Below are 23,078 nucleotides of genomic sequence, written 5' to 3'. Positions count from 1 at the left end.
ATCTTAGAAAACAGAAGTCTGGAGATAGGTAGACCTGGCCTGCCAGAGGGGCTCAAGGAAATCCTTAAAGTAGGGGCTCCTCTGGCTTCCTGGGTCATCATTCTTAGCCCTTGGAATTAAATTTTGAGAGAGGTAAAGGCTGAGTGACATATCCATAGGAACCCCCGATTCGACATCAACAAAAAGATCCTAGGGCTCCCCAGCCCTGCGGATCGCTAGTTCCCAGTTTGAAATGCCCTAACACTGGTTGGCGGAGCTCAGTGGGCTGGGACTATGCCTTCCTTGCTCCTGTAAAGACTTGTTTCTGCAAAGAACACCTAATGAAAACCAGACACTGAACAATTGGTATTACAGCCAAAGGAATGCCTTCCTTCTAACACTGTAAAGGTTTCTTATAGCCATGGAGGGTTGATGTGGTGAGTCCCCAGGTGTTAAGGCTCCCAAACTCCACCTCTAACGCGTTCAGAGTGGGCTCCTGCAACAGTGGGCTCCCTGTGTCACAGGGGCAGAGTGTGGACAATCTTTCCCCACCCAGGATTGGAGGAGGAGCGTGCGCACCGATCCGCCTCCAGGCCCCGCCCCATTTGGTGTGGCCCCGCCCACCGATGCTCCGGGTCCAGCGGCCGCCTGGACCGCGGAGGCCGGGGGCGGAGCTCACCCTTGCCCTCGGGGCACCTCGGGCTCCGCCAATCAGCAAGCGCCCTGTTGGCCGACCGCGGCTCCCGCGCCCCGCCCCCTGCCGCGAGCCTCTGCTTTCCAGAATCCAAGATGGCGGGATCCAGGCAAAGGGGTCCTCAGGCCAGAGTTCGGCCACTCTTCTGCGCCCTGCTTCTGTCGCTTAGTCACTTCGTCCGGGGTGACGGCGTGGGAGGCCACCCCGGGTCCGCCGGTGCCGCGGGCACCCCCGCCGCGCTGCCACATCGCCGTTTCGAGTACAAATACAGCTTCAAGGGGCCGCACCTGGTGCAGAGCGACGGGACCGTGCCTTTCTGGGCCCACGCGGGGAGTAAGCCGGGGCCGAGGGCGGGGGGCCGGGTCCCTCCTCGCCTGGCGCCTCCTTCGCTTCGCCTCCTTTCAGCTGCACACCTCGTGCGCGGTGAAAGGGACCCTAGGCAGCCCCTCCGGCAGGTCGGCTCTGGGCCCCTAGGTCCCTCCACCTGCCCCCCAACTCCCCCCAGTCTGTCCCCCCCTTCCGCCTTCCGCCGGTCTTCTCCTTGATCTCGTCGGTTCTTTCCGTTTGTTCTGAGAGGCTTTTGTTACTTACCCTCCTAAGCAGCCACTTACACTCGCTTCTGGGCATCACGTTTCACCCCGACGCCACGTCCCCCGGGGAAACGTCGGGCATCCCACCCCTGGCGGTGCCACCCTGAGACTCATCACCAGCCCCTCCGCCTCCTTTCCCGCTTCTCCGCCCTCCCCTGCTTCTGTTGCTTTTTTAAAACCTGGTGTTAGCAATGGTTAATGCTCTAGTTTGTTCCAGAGACGATACATTTTGGTTTTATGGTAACTTTTTACGTTTTTATGTGGGGACATTCTGGCACCCTGTTGGAACGAGACCTTGAGGTTGCCACTCTCAGTGACTTGGTGTGGCCTTTGATCTCTCCTTTAAGGCTTTGTATTAAGTCATTATGTAACTAAATAGTCACACATGTCCCTTTATTTAGTAGACCAAGGGACATTTTTTTTTTATATTGTTTCAGAACTCGATTCTATCATTATTATGCCTACAGCTTTTTTTAAAAAAGTTTTTTGGAAAAATCAAAGTGATCTGCGCTCCATGTTGTTTGATTCACTCTGAGTTTGGCCCTGTTAGTAGATGAGAGCTGGCCTTGCTGGGCATTTGCATGTGTGAAAGAAACGAATCTGTGCTTTAGTGCTGATGTGTCACTGCTGACTAAGGAATCAGCCACAGCACTTGACATGCTGCCTCTGGCCATTTGAATTCTGTCTTTATATGTAGTTAAGTCGTTTATGTAAGGTTTGTGTACATCATTTTAGGCTGTCCAATATTTGGAACAAAATGTTCCATGTCTAGAAAGCGATTATTGACTAGGAAGCACACTTCTCGGAAGGCCCCTTTTCACTGAAATTAATGTATAATTAAAAGGTATAAATTTCAATTTAACATAATGACCAAGTTATTAAGTATTTGAAGTAGAGTGCAATTATTTTGTTACTCAGACGACATTAATTATGTGCCCATTCATCAAGGGTATGTTCCTGGGCATTGGTTATCAAGGTAATGTTCTTAATACACAAAGATGATTCCGATGTACCAGACACAAGTTTTGAAGTTTTTTTGTTTTTCTTTATGGAATGATGATGAATTTGTCAGTAGTGGTGATGAATTTGTTCACCCTTTTCACTTCTGCATCCTTCCATTGCCTGCTGGCTCTTCCCTCATGCTTATGCCACATAATAAGCTAATTAGCAGTGTTAATCAGCTACTCACAGTAGTTGCCTTAGCTTTCTTTACAGAGCCTATAACCAACTAACTTCACTGCAGAAATGTCAGATAATGTATCGGGGTGAATTAACGTATGGCTAGACTGAATTTGAAATAAAGGGATTAGTATACTAGTATTAGCCATGACACCTCTATCTGTTGACGCTGGGAATCACTGCTATAGGTATTCTTTGCTTTCATTATTACTGTGATTTTTATAGTTTCACTGTTTTCTTTACTCCATTGATTATATTTTACCTTTTCATTTTGCTCTGAGATTTATTTAAAATTTTGAAAAAAAAGAAACATTTTAAATTTAGTTTAAACCTGGCCCTTTACTCATCCCCAAATTAGGACCAAATTTTTGGTGTTTCTTCGCCTTAACTCTAATGACCTTTTGTACTGTCAGTACACATCCATGGGTCCATAAGGGCAAAAAATGATAACAATTTATAACCCCTTATAAAGAGCTCTCAGAGCTCTTTCACCTTCATTCCGATTTAATCCTTAGTAAGCATGGCAGGTGTTGTCTATTTTATAAATGCAAAAACTGATGTTCAGAAAGGTTGTTTCTTGAAAAAGGTTGCATAGCTAGTGTCAGACTAGAACTCTTTCTAGGATGCCTGCCTCCATCCCTTAAATGTTTGAAAGTAATGGTGACAAACAGTGGCTGGTGTTACTAAAGTATCTCAACTTGTCAGTGTTCTCTACGCTGACAAAGAGACGGTACAGTTATTTCCCAGCATGGATGTCAGAACTCGTTAATATCTGAGAGGGTGTGCTAGAATTGTTAAAAATTAGGCCTGATAGTTGCTTTAATAATGATTTAGTCCAGTAATAGGAAGAGCTACATTTATTGAGATATACCTCTGAGGTTGTTGGGAAACTTGCCTATGATAAATAGCTAGTAAGTGGTGGAGCTAGGACTTGAACCTAGCTTGGAAATGGGAACCACCATTTTGGGGACCTCTTCTCTCTGAGAATTACTGATGCTGAAGCACTATTTACTGACTTGAAATTCAGTTGACCCTCTCCCTAGGAGAATGTATATATGCACAAAATTTTGCATATAGCTTTTGGGGGTTTTATGGAAGTGGTTGAGCCCAGCCCCTTCATTTTACAGGTGAACATATGGTGAGCCCAAGAGGGTAAGAGAATTATTTGCTCAAAGTCATTCAGCTGAAATGAGACTAGGAATAAGTCTCTTCATTCCTAGTGGTATGTTCTTTTCACACTGTTTAAGCTTTCTAACATTTGTAAACTGATACAATACATCGCAATTTTTAAAAGAATTTGAAAATAATATAAGAATCACATTTTTGGTTTGACTTTAGCCAAAATTTCCTCCCTCCTGCCCCTTGCATTTTTAGTGTATGGTTACAGCTTTAATTTTTTTTTTCCAGAGATAGTTCACTACTCAAAAGATAAGAGGAGCTGTGTCAGAAAGCCCTAAAATTTTAAAGTTAAAACTGTCAACATGAAATTTTTTTCCTAACAAAATTATTGTACAGCTTACTAAGTTAAAATTAGATCTCTATAAGTATATGTAACAGTTTGGTGATGACTCATTGAGTTTTACCTAATTATAACTTAAAGTTTTTCTTCCCTGATTTTTGTTCTAGATGCCATTCCAAGTTCAGATCAAATTCGAATAGCACCATCCTTAAAAAGCCAAAAAGGATCAGTGTGGACAAAGGCAAAAGCAGCCTTTGAGAACTGGGAAGTTGAGGTTACATTTCGAGTGACTGGAAGAGGTCGAATTGGAGCTGATGGCCTGGTATGATAATTTCTTTAACTTAGAAAATGTATGTAAATGCATATACCACCAGCCTCTAAATGTTCCCTATTACATACTTACAGGCAGTTTGGTATACAGAAAATCAAGGCTTGGAGGGTCCTGTATTTGGATCAGCTGATATGTGGAATGGTGTTGGAATATTCTTCGATTCTTTTGACAATGATGGAAAGGTATATTTGTTGTCAGGACTGTTAACCCACTTTAATATATCTGCTCATAGTTAAGCTGTGAGAAATACAACTTATTTAATACTTTGGTAGGCTTAATAGTAGAGAACTGCTCAAAGTATGATGATTAGTCTTTATGTAGCTGGGAATTTATACATTTAAAGCTATGTGTTCCTGATTTGTCATGCTTCAACTTGAGATCATAATGGAGCCCTAACTGATAATTTTGCAATGCCCCCCTCCCTAACACCCTGTATGTCACAGTGATTTTGATGGATAAGCATGAGTCATTTAGATGTAGGCAGTGAAACCATTAGTATTTAGAGTTAACTAAACATTGTTTAAAATGTTTTTCATTGATTTCAGGGAGAGGGAGACAGAGATAGAAACATCACTGACCATAGAGAATCATCAGTTGGCTGCCTCCTTCACACCCCCTAATGGAGATCGAACCCAAAACCCAGGCATGTGCCCTGACCGGGAATTGAACTGTGACCTCCTGGTTCATGGGTCATTGCTCAACCACTGAGCCATACCATCTGTGCTATAGTTTGTTTTTCATGAAAATACCCATGTTCATTACTACTACTAGCTCACAAGTTTATATCTCTTCCTGTATTTTTTTCTCTTCCTGTATTAATCACTCTTTTTGATCAACCAATTTCTCTGATCTCTCCTAAAACAGTTAAGAACAAAATATACTTATGAATTGGGAACATTAACTTGTGTTTGAGCAGCCTTAAAATTGATTATCTTCATTTTAGCTGGTTGTTTCTCTACTGGAGTCATTATTAGCAATTTAAGAGAGAACTTTAATAAATCCTTGAATGCTGAAGCCATGTTAGTCCTCCTGTTTTAGCTTCCACAAATCCCACACTTGTCCCATACCCACAGTGTGTCCTCAAATACATGTTGGGTTGATTATTCAAAGAGAAAATACGTCATCAGTCTTTATTGGGGTGTTAAGTGACACTTTTTGAATGATTGTAAGAGTTTACTAATTTTGTTCTAAATTATGTAGAAATCTCTTCTATTATTTTAAAAACTTCAGTTCTAGAATATTAGAGATGTAAGAAACCTTATAACACATCTAGAATGATCTGGAATTCTTTGGCTAAGGGCTTTAAAACATATTCTCTTTTATTTTTAGAAAAATAATCCTGCTATAGTAATTGTAGGCAACAATGGACAAATCCATTATGACCATCAAAAGTAAGTATGTGTTTTTTACATTATTCCTGATTTCAGCTTCTTTTTGGAAACCTAATAAATATATTATTTCAAATATGAACATTTTCCAGATGAAATAAGATTGTTCTTTTTCTTGAGATTTATTTTGTAACTAGGTGGAAAGGTCTTATTTTAATTTGGTTCTTTGTTGTTATTATTAAACCTCACCCCAGGATATTTTTTCCATTTTTAGAGAGAGTGGAAGGAAGCGGGGGAGAGAGAGAGAGAAGCAGTTGTTGATTTGTTGTTCCACTTATTCATGCATTCATTGGTTGGTCTTGTATGTGCTCTAACCGGGGACCAAACCCCCAACCTTGATGTATCAGAATGATGTTGTAGGCCAATGGTGGGGAACCTTTTTGCTGGCAAGGGCCTTTTGGATATTTGTAACATCATTCGAGGGCCATACAAAATTACCAACTTAAAAATTAGCCTGCTATATTATTGGTCAAACATTTACTTAATTCACCCCTAATGCCTTGGCAGGGCCAGACCAAATGATTTTGTGGGCCGGATGTCCCCCTCCTTTGCTGTAGCTATTTGGCCAGGGCTATATAATACTTTTAAAAGTTAATGAAATATTCTTGGCTCTCAGTGATGCCATTTATCATGTTTATTTGTTTTTATTGAGATGTTTGATCTTTCAAAAATAAGGTTTGGAACCTTGACTAACCTGATGACTAAGAAATTTATGCCACCTTCTTCCACCTTAGAATTGGTATATTTTAAGATTCTTGGGGGGTACAAAGCTTCTAAGTATTTAGTGTATTTGTAATGTGTGGGAATTAGGTACCTACATTTTTTAATTCTACATGTTTGTTGTGGGAGGAAGTACCTTCTAGCCAGTCAATAAAACTTGGAGAAAATTTATTCATCCACATTCCAGTTTACTGTTTCCTACCTTAGTGGTTTTTTTTTACTCTGGTAGATACCTGTGGAACTATTTATAATTTTTAAATATGTATTTTTATTGATTTCAGAGAGGAAGGGAGAGGGAGAGAGAGATAGAAACATCAATGATGAGAGAGAATCATTGTCTGCCTCCTGTACCCCCCCCCCCCCCCCCCAATGGAGATAGATCGAACTCAGAACTCAGGCTTGTGCCCTCACCGGAATCGAATCCTGATCTCCAGGGTCATAGGTTGACGCTCAACCATTGAGCCACACTGGTAGGGCCTGTGGAGATATTTAAATAAAGGTGCCAGACCTTCTTGTGATTCTGATTCTGCACTAGAGTGAAGGACTTCACCCCAATCTCACATCGAAGAGTAGTGTCGCTTTGCCCTCACTATCAGCACATGCTAATAGTGGCTCCTCATGTTACCCAAAGACTTTATCTTAACTTGATACTATTTTAATCTTTCTAGATATGAATCATTTTAAATATGAGTTTTTAAATATTAAAAAGCTTATGTTTCTTTTTGTTTTCCTTTCCCTCATATTATAGTGATGGTGCTAATCAAGCTTTAGCAAGTTGCCAGAGGGATTTTCGTAATAAACCCTATCCTGTCCGGGCAAAGATTATATATTACCAGAAAACATTGACAGTAAGTACCATGTGTTTAGTGATAATCAAATGAACAGTATTCTTATATGACTTTTAATTTTCAATCTTTGATATAAATTAACTGCATTTAAATTTGAGTATTGTTCGTGTTTCTCATTAATATGAGAAAACAGAAGTGGTTTCAAAGCTTGATGTAAGTGGTCATGTGTTATAAAACCTGGCCTCTAGGTTTTTATTTAGTCAGTAAATATCTAAGCATCCTATTATGTGCCACACATTATATGCATATCCAAGCCATCAGGATACAAATATAAGTAAGGCAAAGATCATTTTCTCCAAAGAGCTTGTAGTCTAATGCAGGAGACACTTGTGTGCATTACTATGCTGTGTGGTGAATGCTACAACACAGATACCCCTTAAAGCAGCGGTCGCCAACAGGTGGTCCAAGGACCATTTGTGGTCCGTGAAGTCCGAAAGGTTGGCGACCGCTGATTTAAGGAAACCTTTGGGTCAGTGCTCACCAACTGGTGGTCCACGAACCACTGGTGATCCGTGAGGTCTGAAAGATTGGTGACCGCTGCCTTAATGGATCAAGAGTGTAGCTTAAACAAGTTCTTCAGGTCTTGTATTGTTTATAGCATAAGGAGCAGTTTAAAGCAAGCATGCCTTGTTGACATGCTTGATTTAAAGAGTTTTAAGAAGGAAAGTGAAATAATTAGATTTGCAATTTAGGAAGAAGACTTAGGCAGCAGTGTTCTTATTATGGTATTTGTGAAAGGAGCAAAAGATACAATCATTTAGACTCACTGACTTTTAATGGGCCATGCCCTGTACTTGATACTTTACATGCAGTTTCTCATTCTTTCTAACAGCCCTATGGGATGGGCACCACCAGTTACATGGGGAAGTTGAATATGGGAGGTTTTAAGAAATTTGGACAATGTCATACCAAATAAGTAGCAGAACTGATTTGAACCCAGCAGCCTCTTAACTGTAAGACTGTGCTTGTGGTCTGAATTAAGAAGAGTGATTAGGAGGTAGAGACTATAGCACTTAGTACTAGTTTGCTTGGGGTGGAAGGAAGAATGCAGTTGTGGAGTCAGAGATAGTTCCTGAATTTGTACAAAAGTAGTACTAGCCAAGAGTGGCCACTTGTTTCTGTTTGAGGGGAAGTAGGAAGGCCTAATTTTGCAAAGTTCTGTCAGTGGTGGTAAAGATTAGGTCACCCAGGGAAAATGTTACAATATTCTTTCCAAATTTTTTGGCAAGATGCTTGTCAATATGAAAGGTCAAGTTCTATATAATGCTGCCCTAACTGGTTTGGCTCAGTGGATAGCGCGTCGGCCTGCGGACTGAAGGGTCCCGGGTTTGATTCCAGTACGGGGTGTGCAGGAGGCAACCGATCAATGATTCCCATCATTGATGTTTCTGTCTCTCTCCCTCTCCCTTCCTCTCTGAAATCAATAAAAAATATATATTTTTTAATAAAATTCTATATAATGCCTCCACTCTTAACCTCAGTGACCCTTATTTGGATGGGGCTGGTGATGGTGTTCCTGGAGCCCAAGGGTTTTGAGAAGGCTGACTACTGCTTGATTGGGGTCACGAGAAGAGTACTCATGTGTCAGGTTGATTCCTGTGCTTAGAATCCTAGGATTCTTTTAAGACATCTCGTGTCATTACTTCAAAAACAGTGTCTTTTTAGTGTTTTCATTTTCCACCATTTTTGTCAGTATGACTTCTGTCACTTCTGTTTTTCTGCTAACCAAATGATAGTCCAGTTACCTTCCTAATTTAATGAAGAGCTCACTATTTGTTAATAAGGTAATCTATTTCATTTTCAACTAGCTATGGTAAAAGTTGTAAATTCAACCTATTCTTTTTAGCTCTCTCCCTGGGGTTTCAGAACAAGTCTGATCTCCCTTTTGTGTGAACCATTCAAAGAAATCATGGTTCCCTACGAATTCTTAAAAAAAGGTGAACCATATTCTATTTTAGAAAGATTTTCATGGGAAATTATCACATTTGTCTCTGTAAGCCTTTGACACATAGTAGGGCAAAAGCCATTTTCTTAAGTGAAATAATTACCAAAAATAAGTGAGGTTTTTTAGTAGATAGGGATTACCCTTTATAATAGTGAGAGAAAGCTGATAGCTTTTTGACTGTTGGTTATTAGACCAAATATAAAGATCAACTAATACTAGACATAAATTGACTACTTGAAATCCCTTTTACAATGTCTGAATGTCTGTTTAAAAGCTGTAGCTACTGTATGTCTCTCTAGGTAATGATCAATAATGGCTTCACACCAGATAAAAATGATTATGAATTTTGTGCCAAAGTGGAAAATATGATTATCCCTGCACAAGGACATTTTGGAATATCTGCTGCAACTGGAGGTCTTGCAGGTAAATCTTGCCATCTTTAACATTAAAAGGTTGTGAATTGAGTTTTGTTGGGAATACTATATTTTAGAGATGTGTAGACTTGTTTACTTTTAACCTTTAAGACTAGGTGTAAGCTTCCCATAGCCAACAGGGCCAGTCTTTTGGTCTCTTGGGACTGCTTATTCTCTACTTAGATTCTGCAGGAATACAGTTGGCTGGGGCTACATACACTGATGTTAGAGCATCGGTGCGGGTGCCGTTTCATAGTGAAGGAGACATTTAAAGTTGAAGCTATAAAGGTTAATTACCAAATGTTTTAGGATACTGCGAGGTGTCACTACACATTTACATGAATTTGGTATCCTGAGGAAATATTATTGAGGACTAAATGTTAAACAAGATATATTTACCTTTTTTTTCCATGTGTGATCATAAATGAACTTACCATTTGACATTAATACCATCTGGTTTATATGGTACATTATACAATATTTTTATTATTTTCAAATATATAAATTGTTCCTTACAGCAACACAGGGAGGGAGAGAAAGACGATAGATTTTTACCTGATTTTAGATGAGTTTGCCAAATCTTGAATTAAAGGACTTTCTAAAGATCACATGGCCAGTAACGGTCAGATCCAGGCAGGACTTGGTTTGGATTCTGACTCCTCTGAGTCCAGGGCTCTATTTCATTGCATGACTGCTCCTAAAGTTACCTAACCTACATTGTACTATTACAGTTTTCTCTTTAATCTGGCTGCATATCTAGATCTCCATAATCGTGGCAGAAAGCTTCAAGATTGCTGCACAGTTGGAATTAATTGCTCTTGCTTTGTGGATGTGACTAGCCAGGATTGGCATTTTATTCAGTCTTAGGAGGTTTGATCTGCTAGGTCCCTGTTTTCAGCTTAAAATTAATTATATTTTTATATAAAATAAAATTGTTAATATCTGTTGTGTGAGGGAAACAATTATGCATGCTGTTTTAGAGGAATCATATTATCTAAATTGTGATGCTTTGAGAGTAAAAGGAGATGCTCTTAGTAATGTCAGGACAACATGGATAAATCAGGATACTCCCTATAAACCAGGAAGCAGTGTCAGGTTTATCACTAGAAAGTAAAGCACGAAATGGTAAGTGCTATAAGACAGGTAGGTAGAAACAGACAGGTACAGGAAATATGTGTAGGACAGGATTTTGTCTTACTTGGCCGGGACATATAGTCCATGAAGGTTTATGGGACAATATGGTAGGATGTTGGTGCCAGGGTTAGGAGTTTGGGCTTGATTTGACCCTTCATTTGTTTGTTCATTCCCCTATCAGACATCTATTAAACACCTGTTTTATTTTAAACACTGCTAAATGTTCTAGTTTAGGACTGAAGAGAGTGAATTTCACTTATTTCTAATGTAAATCTTTCTGATGAATTTTTGTCTAAGCTCACAGCACCATTGCATTTACCAAATTAGAGCTAATTTTTATTTCCCTTACTGATTATTTTTTAAAGCAATTAACTATGTACAGATTTACAACCATAAAAATAACCTATTATGGAACTTTTTCCCATTTTTTTTTAATTTATAGATGACCATGATGTCCTTTCTTTTCTGACTTTCCAACTGACTGAGCCTGGGAAAGAGCCAGTAAGTATAAACAGGTTTTCAAAAAATTTATTTTCAGGTTAAACCTAGATAGGCAGCCAGATTAAAGAGAAAATTGTAACCTGAAAACCTGGGGAGACTGACTTAGGTTTGCCTCTTATTTCTGCCAATTACTGCCATCTGACCTTCTGCGAGTTACTTTGCATTTCTTCACTGGTAAACAGGTGTTTGTATTGGCTATCTCGGGACATCTGTAAGCACTAAATAAAGCAATGTACTTCTGACAAGCTCGATGAATGGGATTGGCTGTTAGTATTTTTGGTTGGAATTATTAGTAGAACATTTTCATGTTAACCTTTCAACTAGTGGTGGAGTAGTTACAATGAGAAAAGGACATATATTGAGGTTAATTGTTTTCTTAATTTTTTTTTAATGATTTGTTCTTTAAACTCCAAAAAAGCCTACACCAGATAAAGAAATTTCAGAAAAAGAAAAAGAAAAATATCAGGAGGAATTTGAGCACTTTCAACAAGAACTGGATAAAAAAAAAGAGGAATTTCAGAAGGGCCACCCTGACCTTCAAGGGCAACCTGGTGAGTTGGAGCGAAGCTGTCCTCAGGACTGCAGCATTGGTGGTGGCCCGTGTGTGTCCTGAACACTTTCATTCATCTCATCCTCTCTTATCTGGCACCTGCCAAGTCATTTCCGGAAATAATCTATGAGCAAGTCTTCAGTCTTTAAAGGGCTTGGAGATTGATGCTTTCACCAGTCACAGTGGTGTAGTGCAGTTGGCGGTAAGGACTCCAGCGGTGCCATAGATAAGCAGTGACCCAGTGCAGTGTAAGCCCCATGAGGACAGGGGCGTTGTTTTTACTGCTGTGTTCCCTAAACCTAAAAAGCAACCATGCTGACTAAGTAGTTGAAACTCAATATTTGTTGAAGGAAATTGGCTAAAGTTGATTTCTTGCCTTTTAGTGACACACAATTACCTTATTTATACAGAGGTAATACTTGAAAACTGAACTATTGGGAGAGTAGTGTGAAATGATTATCTAGCTCTCTTCTCCTTCCTACGCAACAATTCTGGACTTTAAAGGTTGAAAATTTTAAAATACTTGTCTAAGCCACTGTAATTAAGAACCTAAGTGTGCTACATAACAAAAATAAGACATAGCAAGGCCAAATAGAGTGACTTTATCTTATTTGCTAACTTTTGCTATCTGAATTGTTCCCCTTCAGCACAATTGAACTGTTTGTAGTATGTGATTCTTAAGTGACCAACAGTACGATTCACACTTAAGTTAAAAATAAGATATAAATTTTACTCTTTTCTCGGATTTGTTTTAAGTATCACGTGTTTAGTGAGCATATCTTGAAGCTTATTGTAACGTGTGGATGAAACTTTTCAGTATGGTCAGGTATAAAAGGAAAATCAGGTCTTTTTCCCTCCATTCCTTAATCTTTTACACTAATAACATGCACAAATTTTAAGAGTATAGTTTGATGAATTTTGACAAGATATGAATACCCATTTCACCATCACCAGATCAGTACACAGAATATCACCCAGAAAGTTCCCTCATGTCTCTTTCAAGTCAAACCCCCTCCATAGAGGTAACCGCTATTCTGATTTTATTAACATAAATTAGTTCTGCCCATTCTTATAAATAGAATCTCACAGTACATTTGAAAGAGAAAATGATTTTTAGGTGAAAAAAGTCAGACTGAATTTACAATAAATGTTCAACCACCAGACATGACAAAAACAAACAGTAATTTAATCATGATGGAAATTATCTGCATATTCACTATTGGGGAGATTATACCGTGTTGGTGATGTTCTAATTTTAATATATATTGATACCTTGGTCACTTACCGTATCTTGAAAACTATGTGTGCATAAGTGATTCTTAAGTGATTAGTAACAAATTACTAATTTTAATTTGTAATTTCCATTTTAGCAGATGAAATATTTGAGAGTGTAGGAGATCGTGAGCTGAGACAAGTCTTTGAAGGACAGAATCGTATTCATCTTGAAATCAAGCAGTTGAACCGACAGTTAGATATGATTCTTGATGAACAGAGAAAATACGTCTCTTCCTTGACGGAGGAGATCTCTAAAAGAGGAGCAGGAATCCCAGGGCATCATGGACAGGTGAGCTTTGAAATACGCAGATATGCCCTAGTTAGTTGGCCTGATGGAGAAGAGGTAGAAAAGAAAGGCTACTGTGCTCTGTGTTCCTATAGAATGTGGATTATTGAGCTGGCAGCTCATATTTTGTTTTTCCTCCAGGTCTCTCAGCAAGAACTGGATACCATTGTGAACACTCAGCATGAAATTCTGCGACACGTAAATGAAATGAAGTAAGTATACAACAATAACGTCTTAGTGTTAGGTGCTATTTTTATCCTAAATTTGTGACTATTCTAAATATTCAGGCACATTATTGTTTAAGGTTCCTGCATGAGGGTAAGAATCACATTCTAGATTCATTTTATAAGTACTAAAGTTAATGTAAAATACAGGAACTTTTGACATTTAGAAACTACAAACACATCTAAATTTTTTTAATTGTTCTAAGCTAGATAAGAAGAAAATGCTATAGCATCTTTAAAAAATTAGGTTTGTCCTAGTTACTTGACACAAGGCAGACATAGTCGTACATAAAAAGAATATGGGTAGTACACTGAGTGGCCAGATTATTATGACAACCCCATCAGTACTTCATTGACACCTCCAAAAATACTGAATATTGAAAACTTCCTAAGCAAATACTCTCAAGATTTTATTATTATTTGCATAACTAATTCACTTCATTGTACTGATGGGGTAGTCATAATAATCTGGCCAGTCATAATAATCTGGCCACTCAGTGTATATAACAACCCTTTGGAAAATACTAGGGCAGTAAGCATGCATACCATTGTAGGACTGAAGTACAAGCATACCTGATGCAAGAACTTACACTGGAATGAAAGAATTTTGAAGGAAATATGCTATGTGTGACTACCTCTTTTTTATTCCATCTTGTATCCTAAGAGAGACTGGACAAAGAGTTGGAGCAGAGAAGAGATACTGTGTCCTTATTACAATGAATGATAAGTTTCTAAAAAGGATCCACTTATACAGATAATTAACAGCTTTCAATTTCAGGAGCAGAGAAACAGCCAAAATGTCATGTTTCATAAGCTAATACTTTAGAGCACTGCCCCAACCAGTACAACCCTTGACAGACAAGAATGTCAAGATGAGTTCTTTAGGATTAGAAAATTAAACAGGATTAGGTTGAATAGAAGGTGAAAGTATCAAATACCTAGACATTAAAGACAACCCAACTTTAACAGCAAATTTTTATTTCTTTCAGTTGTACTGTTTTGCATTTAAAAAAATCTTGAAGTTGTAAACGCAAGATTAAAATATATACGATGCTGAATGAATAGTTAAATAGTTTTAGAAATAGACTGATTCATGTAAAATTTTTTAAAATCTTTATTTTAAGCTAATTTTAGACTTCAGAAGTTTCAAAAATAGTAGTTTCCATATATCCCCCCCATCTTCCCCTAATGGTAACATCTTAGATAAAGGTAGTACAATGATCTGAACCAAGAAACTAACATTGGTACAGTACTATTAACTAATGATCTTAATCAGATTTCACCAGTTTTTCACTAATGCCTTTTTCTTTTATTTTTAAAAATATATATATTTTATTGATTTTTTAAAGGGAGAGGGATAGAGAGTTAGATACATCGAAGAGAGAGAAACATCGATCAGCTGCCTCCTGCACACCCCCTACTGGGGATATGCCCGCAACCAAGGTACATGCCCTTGACCAGAATCGAACCCGGGACCCTTGAGTCCGCAGGCTGACGCTCTATCCACTGAGCCAAACCAGCCAGGGCTAATACCTTTTTCTGTTCCAGGATCTCACGTGGCATTTAGTTATTTTTGTTTAGACTTCTGCAGTCTCAAATAATTCATTTTTGTCTTTCATGACCATACAAATTCCAAGAGCATTGATCAGTTATTTGGTTTATTGTTCTTCAATTTGGGTTTATTGGTATTTACTCATGATTGGGTGGAGGTTCTGCATTTTTTTACAAGAATACAACAGTGTATCATGTTCATGATATCCGAATGTCTTATCACTGATAATGTTGGCTGTGATCACTTGCTTATGATGGTTTCTTCCCAGTTTATCTTCATTAAAGTTACTACCTTTCCCTTGGTGGTTAATAAATATTGTAGGAGAGATACTTTGAGACTATAAATGTCCTGTTTCACTTTAAACTTTTGCTCATTGATTTTAGTGTCATTGATGTCTTGCCTGAAACAAATATGTGGTATTTACCAAATGCTGATTTTTCTATTTCCATCATTTCTTCTGCATTTATTTATTGGAATTCTGTATGGACTAGCTATTCCTCCTCCCCCATTTATTTATTTAATCAATTATTTATATCAGTATGGACTCATGAATATTTATTCTAAGGGTTATAATCCAATACCATCATTATTTATTTTGTTATTCAAATTGTCCCAGCTCTGGTCATTAGAAGCCTCTCCATGTTGTCTTTTGTGTTCTTTCAACAAGCCCCCATCATTTTTTATGCATCTCTTTACTTTCTGATACCACACTCTGTTTCAGGCACATCTTGTATTTTCTCTGCTCCAGCTCTAGAATCAACCACTTCTCCATTGAGACCTGGTTCGTTTTATTGGAGAAAGGTATTTTTAGAAACCAAGATCTGGGCACTATGTGTGCTCATTACTACTGGAATGCCATTGATTCTAGGCCCTCTCAGGGAGTAGGTGAACATATACTAATCCACACATGTACACATTTCTCTATTTTTGTATCCATCAATCAACATTTATATTAAAAAACCATGGGATTATGTGAATACTTAGGATTCTAGTTGGACTGGACTGGACTAGAATGAATAGTACAGGGTTGATTTTAGCCTATCTCCTTTTCCTATTTGAACATTCTTTCTCCGACAGGGAGAAATTTGATTCTTAGTATCTATAATATATTTACTTAATTGATTTAATTTTAGTGGGCACATAAGTGGTTTCAAATTAACACATATCTGTGTGAGAAACACATTTACTGATGGATTTATATGAAGTTTCTTTTGCCTCTAGCCTTATAATATCTAGTTTAATTCTCTTCTTCCCCACTCTCTTCAGTATGTTTATGATATCCTATATAATAAAGGGCCAATATGCAAATCGTCTGAACAGCGAATGACGGTTGCTATGACATGCACTGACCATGAGGGGGCAGACGCTCAATGCAGGAGCTGCTCCCTGGTGGTCAGTGCACTCCCACAGGGGAAGCTGAGCTCAAGGCTGGCGAGTGCAGTTGCAGTGGCAGTCGGACATCCCTGTGGCAGTCAGACATCCCCCAAGGGCTCCTGGACTGCGAGAGGGTGCAGGCTAGGCTGAAGGACCCCCTCCTTCCCCCGCTCCCAAAATTCATGCACTGAGCCTCTAGTTTGTTTATAATACAGATAGGCTTTTTGTTAGTAGTTGTATTGCTCCTACATCTGGTTGATTTTAATTGTTTATATTTTGGGTATATGAATGGTTAATGAATACTATGGTTCTAAGAGCCAAAAAGATATATATTCATTGACGTATCATTCCCTCTTCATCACTACTACCCCTGCCCTATTCTTCCTTCTTTTCAGCCCTTTCACACCCACCCTTGTTGGTGACCCATCCAATTAATTTCTTGTTTGCTCTTCCTGTACTTCTTCTGCACATGTGTGTTTTCTTAGGTTTTCTTCTTATGTGGATGGTAGCACACTCTAGATATTCTTTTAGTGCTTTGCTTACCTTACTGAACAGTAATGCTAAGAACATCTTAAGATTCAGTTAGTGCTTAGTAAATCCTAGCCATCTGTTCGTATTGTCCATGAAAGCACTTACTTAGGGTAGTTAACAGTCCTTGTAAACTTCCACTTACTGAGACCAAATGTCATGTATACAATAAGTTAGTGTAAAAACTGAACTCAAATTTCTGAATTTGTCCTGTAGAGCTTTTTCTTCAGAATTAAGTTTTAGAAAAAAAATTAAAGAGATAGAAAATATCTGCCTTTTATGTTCAATGTGGTTTGTGTCTTTATGGATTTTCATTTTCTTAAGGAATCATAGAATTACAGCTTTAGCAGAAACATGGAGTTCAATCCCCTTCAGTATACAAAAAGAGAAAACAAAAAGGCTCTGAATGATAAAAGATCACAATATGAATATAGTCTGAATTAATTCTCATTATCTCTTCATTTTTAAATGTTCTTTCTACCATATAAAGCCTTATAGAAATTTTCAACCGTATTATCCACTTTCAACAGTTATTAATAACCTGATGTTGTCAGCCCGAGCCATTCATGATAAAATGCCTTATCAACTAGTCTAAGTTTTAGTAGCTGGTGATGGCCCTCACCTGAATCCATCATTTCATCAGAGGTTGAGGAAGGGTGACATTCCCATTCTAAAATTTCCTCTCCATTTAAAAAGAAGAATTTCCCCCATCACTTGTTATCCTAAGCTAGTTCCGGAAAGGCGGAATAAATACTTGATTCTTTCTCCTTACCATTTTTTCAGGATAATGAGTCAGTTCCCTGGCAATCTCTAAGGTTAAGTGATGAGGTAGTGAGGGGTGATGATTTTTTTTTTCAACTCATGGATTTTAACATATTTTGCTGTTTTGAGCCACTAATCTTTGTAAATAATGTTCAAATTGTCCCATCTTTGGCCACTAGTGCCCCCTTGAAGTTAGCTTCAGTGTCCTTTCAGCACAGCCCCATTGGTCTTTGGTAGCTTCCCTCCTTTCCAGTGTAAGTCTTTCCAGGTTTCTCTTGTACATTTCTGGAAAGAGAAATGGCAAAAGGCATTTTTCTTTGGAGCCCTGGCAATGTTGTTTATAGGCAGTCAAGTGCTTATTGCTACTGGATTGTCATTGCTTCTAGGCCTTTTCAGTGGAAAGAGTTACAAATGTTTTTTGAGCTTTGCCATTTGTATGTGGTAGCTTGTGTCCTTTGTTAATTGGTTATATATTTTAAATGTTGAATTGAAGGTATTAAGTGCTCTTTTTGGTGAGTAGACAGCATTTAGCATTTCATGTTTACCTCATTTATTGTGTACCTATTGCATTCTAGCTACTGTGCTAGACTTTTCACAACATGTTCACATATTCTTCTGGACTGCTCTTAATTATCCTCTTCTGTACCTTCAGCCTATCCCTGTAATATAATACTTAAGCTGCTTAGCAATCTTTCTTCACTCTTGGTCATCACATCTCATTCAAGATACTCACCACTCTCCTCAAGCCCTATGACCCAGCCCACCACTGAAGCTCTCAGTGGTCGTCTTGATCTTGCATCTGAATAGTGGAATCACATTTTACATGGAGATTATATTCTGAAGTCAGTGTGTGTAAGGTGAAATGTTGTATAAAGTCAAAATTACCCTTCAAAAAGATGACACATTGAAGACTACCACACCATTGCTCAGTATGCTAATCAACCAATTTTTTCTTCATATTTGAAACAGATGCCTCTTCAGTTGAGTTCTAGTTGAGGCAGTAGATTTGTATATCGGGGCTATCTGATAGAATTGCTAGGGGAATAGACAGAATTACATCTGACTTAGGGGTCCCAGGACCATCCCTAGGTTCTGTGATTTGCTAGAAGTACACAGAACTCAGAAAAGCTGCTATACTCACAGTTCTGTTTTATAACAACAAAAGGATAGAATAAAATCAAAGGAAAAAGGTAAGTAGGATGAAGTTGGAGAAACTAGATACAAGCTTTCAGTTATTTCCGTGCCCAGTGGAGTCCCATGCACAGTGCTTGTTCCCCTGAGGAGTGACCTGTGACATGTTCAGTGAGGAAGCTCGCCCGAGCCTTGGGGTCTGGAATTTGTATTAGATGTCACTTAGGCATGAAGCACCCATGTGACTGACCTTAACTACTCAATCTGCAGTCCCCCTAGAGGTCAAACTCATATAGCACCTAAGGCTCCAGGCAAATCACATGCTTAGCATAAACTCTGTGGTGGGGTCCAAGGCCCCAGGTAGACAAAAACACTCTTATCATGAAGGATATTCCAGGGGCTTAGAGGTTACCTCCCAGGGGTTGGTCAAGGGCCAGTCCTGAAAACCTTTGGAGTGTGCAGGGTTAATTCTTTACTGCCCAACATTAACATCTAGGAAGATTTGAATTCATTATGTTATATAATACCCATTTATAATACTGGTTTTAACACAAATTATTTAGTGTTATTCTCTATGTGATTTGATGACCTTTAGTAAAAGATAAAGGCATAATGTTAAGTTACAGTTTTATAAATTATTTTCCAATGTTGGAAATAATTCTGTTTTCCAAAATATTTATGTTCTCTTTCTGTTTTTTTATTATCTGAAATATTGAGCTTGGAAGTGTATCTAATCATTTGAAAATCTGTGATGGAAAAAAGTCATCTTTCCAGTGATTCCATTGTCTAAAGGGATTTTCTATTCCAGGAATTCCATGAGTGACACCGTCAGGCTAGTCAGCAACATCCAGCATCCTGGGTCTGCAGGGGGCGTTTATGAGGCCACCCAGCACTTCAATGACATCAAAGAGCACCTTCACGTAGTGAAGCGGGACATAGAGTCCCTAGTGCTGCGGAACGCGGTGAGCTCTCTTCTTTCTAGCTTCATAATGACCAGCCTTCTTTAGGAAAGGAAGAACACATATTCTGTTATATTCTACTGAAGCTATTTTCACTTTTTAGTTCATATTCTTTTATAATACAGGGGTGGGCAAAAGTAGTTTTACCATTGTGAGTACTCAAAACAGTTTATTCTTGTATTGTTATTTATTTATTTATTTTATTTATTATTATTATTATTATTATTATTATTAATCTACCCCCCCCATATTCGGTGGAATTTTTCCATATGTCTGTAAGTTCTACATCATGCTTCCATAGTGTATGGAATAGAATTTTTTAAAATTGATTGCTATTCCAATTAGTGAAACTATCATAATCTCGGACTTTTTTTTAGGTTCTTTTCTGTAAGTTTTCTTTTTAAAAAGTTCTTGTTTTCAGTAATGATATCTCTCAACAACTTTGAAAAGATAAATGTCTCTCTTGACAAACTCTTATGTTAGACAGACCGACTGTGCCAGGTAACCCAGATTTGTCTTTCGGGTGTTAAGGAAGTGCAGATCTAAAGCTGATAGCAGCTTTCTCTAAGCAAGATTCTTCTTTTTTTCAGCTACTTTTCCTGTCTTGTTTCATTTTTAAATCTTTTTTGTTTGTTTTCGTTTTTGTTTATTGGGTACTTTTTATAGTGTAAGCCCCCTACATTTTTGGAGATTGACAATAAATATTAAAAACAGCTAACATTTTTTTGAAATATAAGATGCATAAGAGACAATATTGAAGACAGATCCCTAGTACTTTTTTTTTCTTAATTATTGGCTTTAAAAGCCCTTATAAAATTCACAAATGCTGGTAGCATTTGCCTCTTCCCCTTCAGTTTTCCAAATGTGGCTTAGTAGTTTTCTTATTGATCGCTACCTCTCAGCCTAAGCATTATTATCAATTTCCTTAATTTTGTTTGAGATTATTTTCCCCCCACTTGAGCCTTTGTTGAAAGGACCAAGTTGACGCTGTGGGTATTATATATACGTACTGAAGAACTTGTCCCATACGTGTAAGCATATTGAAAACAAATAATCTTAGAAGCCATTCTGTCTGCATACCTTGAGGGAATCTTTGTCTCTGATATTCAGTTATCTCCTTATAATAGAAGGAATACTCAAGGAAATAGGAAAAGAAACATTCTTCCTTTTTTATTTTATTAATTTTACAGGGGGTGGGGAGGGGAGAGAAACATGGATCTATCTTTCCACTGATCTATGCACTCATTGGTTGCTTTTTGTATATGCCCCTGACTGGGAATCAACCCTGCAACCTTGGCATATTGGGTCAATGCTCTGAACAACTGAGCTACCTGGCCAGGGTGGGAAAAAACATTTTTCAAAATACTAACTAGTAATGTCACATGCTTGAGAACTGCAAAAAGCCATTAGATTTGTCAGCAATTCATTGGAAGAGTAGCCATGTGATTGTCTGAACCAGAGCACTTTTGAGAGTGGTGCTGAATGCTCTCAAGTGTTCTAGTTCAGACAATTACATGGTTACCCTGTTGAAGGTGATGCTATTAAGAATTCCTCCAGTACAGCAAGCGACAGCTGGGAGTGCCTGGTCTGTGACCTTCAAGGACACTAAAATTATTGTCACATGATGAACATGGGAGATGGCAGTGAGTTAGTGACTGGACCGTGAAAGGTGAAGGCCATCCAGTGTCAACTACTCTTTCAGAAAGTTTGGTGGTGAAAGTTAAGGGATGGAATATATTTATAGGATGAATAATTGAAAATACTTGAGTTTACACAGTAGACCATGAGTTTTATAAAGATTTCACATTTCTTTTTCTAAAATACTAACTTGACTAATTATAATAGAGAGTTCTTTGCCTTATAGCCATCAAATGAAAGACCAAAATGCCCAGAACTGCCACCATTTCCATCATGTTTATCTACGGTTCACTTCGTTATATTCGTAGTGATACAATCGGTGCTATTCATTGGTTATATCATGTATAGGTAAGTCTCTAAAATTGGACCCAACATTTTTGTGTTTAATTTGAAATAATGAAGTTTTTCATGTTCATATACTAGAACTTTCAATATCTTTAAATTAGGTTTATACAAAACAAATATTTATAGTCTGTTTCAGTTCACCTGGGAATGCATGTACAGAATGTATACTTAATGTATTTTATACATCAAAAGATATTGTATATTTTAATTTTAAGCAGTCCTATTTCTTTCCAAAGTAAAGTGTATAGAAATTTTTTGTTTTTTCTTTCTCTTTCCTTAGGACTCAGCAAGAAGCAGCTGCCACCTGCAGAATCTAACTGTCCCTAGCTCATACATACACACCACACACGTCCACACACTCCTCTATCACTTCCTTGCGCTCTCACACTCTCTCCCTCCCTACCTTCCTGCTGGTCGCCATTTTTTGTTCCATGATTTGCAGTAAGAATGAACCGCAAAGACAGCCACATGTAAATTTGTGCATAGTACATAAAATCTATTTAAATTTCTCTGAATTTCTGTGCAGTAGAATACAGCTGAACAGAATATTGATAAATAAGAGGAAAAGTAATAGAAAATGGGACAACCCCCAGATATGAAAGATACCCCCAAGTCTCAGATGTTGGAGGTTTCTTTATTTAATATAAACACACTTCCCTCCTGCCCCTCCAAATATGAGGTCTAAGAGCTCCTCATCATGATTATTTTGTAACAGTCTTTTTTAAAAGTCAGAATTTTCTCCTCTAAGACCCAGTCCCCACAATCCTGTAATCTAATACTACTCCCTCTGAAATCAAAGAATATGTTGTCTGAGAGCATTAAGATCTGGATAATAGTCTGCATAATGATTATTGAAATATTTTTCCCTCTGATTATCAATTATATATTTCACCTTTAAAGGAAATTTTTTGGGAAATTAAGAGCTGCTCTTTGCCTAAAAAAAAAAAAATTAGGTGAATGCATTCCTCTGATAATAGTTTTTATGGGTATTTTGCCTGGTAATGTGTTCATTTCATGATCACTCATATGCTTGAATGTCTTTATTCTAATAGTGTCAGTTCAGTATCATGAAAACGTTTGCATTTGTATTTGTGATTTGAGGAACTTCTCCCCTCCTATGCAGCTTGTAAATTCAGCTCAGGTTGCACGTTTGAAGGATATTTTAGTTCACAAAACCCACGTGACGTCCTAGTTTACATTACTTCATATAGCCACATGTTGCCGACTCTGCATGCTTGTGTACGTCAAGCAGGCTGGGTAGGAGCAGTGTTAA

The 23,078-nt window shown here is 38.1% G+C and overlaps 1 protein-coding gene across 1 annotated transcript; it reads left to right on the top strand.

Moving 5' to 3' along the window:
* Positions 1 to 737: 737 nt before the first annotated feature.
* On the top strand, positions 738 to 22,122 carry LMAN1 (lectin, mannose binding 1). Its single transcript, XM_014454456.2, has 13 exons — positions 738 to 1,006; positions 4,069 to 4,223; positions 4,307 to 4,414; positions 5,562 to 5,623; positions 7,089 to 7,188; positions 9,433 to 9,556; positions 11,123 to 11,181; positions 11,600 to 11,732; positions 13,105 to 13,295; positions 13,434 to 13,504; positions 19,672 to 19,825; positions 21,687 to 21,808; positions 22,086 to 22,122. The coding sequence occupies exons 1-13, from the start codon at positions 769 to 771 to the stop codon at positions 22,120 to 22,122; spliced, it is 1,554 nt and encodes a 517-aa protein (XP_014309942.1). The 5' UTR covers positions 738 to 768.
* The last annotated feature ends 956 nt before the right edge of the window (positions 22,123 to 23,078 follow it).

The sequence above is a fragment of the Myotis lucifugus genome, unplaced genomic scaffold (assembly GCF_000147115.1).
Source record: "Myotis lucifugus unplaced genomic scaffold, Myoluc2.0 scaffold_36, whole genome shotgun sequence".
NCBI lineage: Eukaryota > Metazoa > Chordata > Mammalia > Chiroptera > Vespertilionidae > Myotis > Myotis lucifugus.
This window is presented reverse-complemented; position numbering and strand designations above follow the sequence as displayed.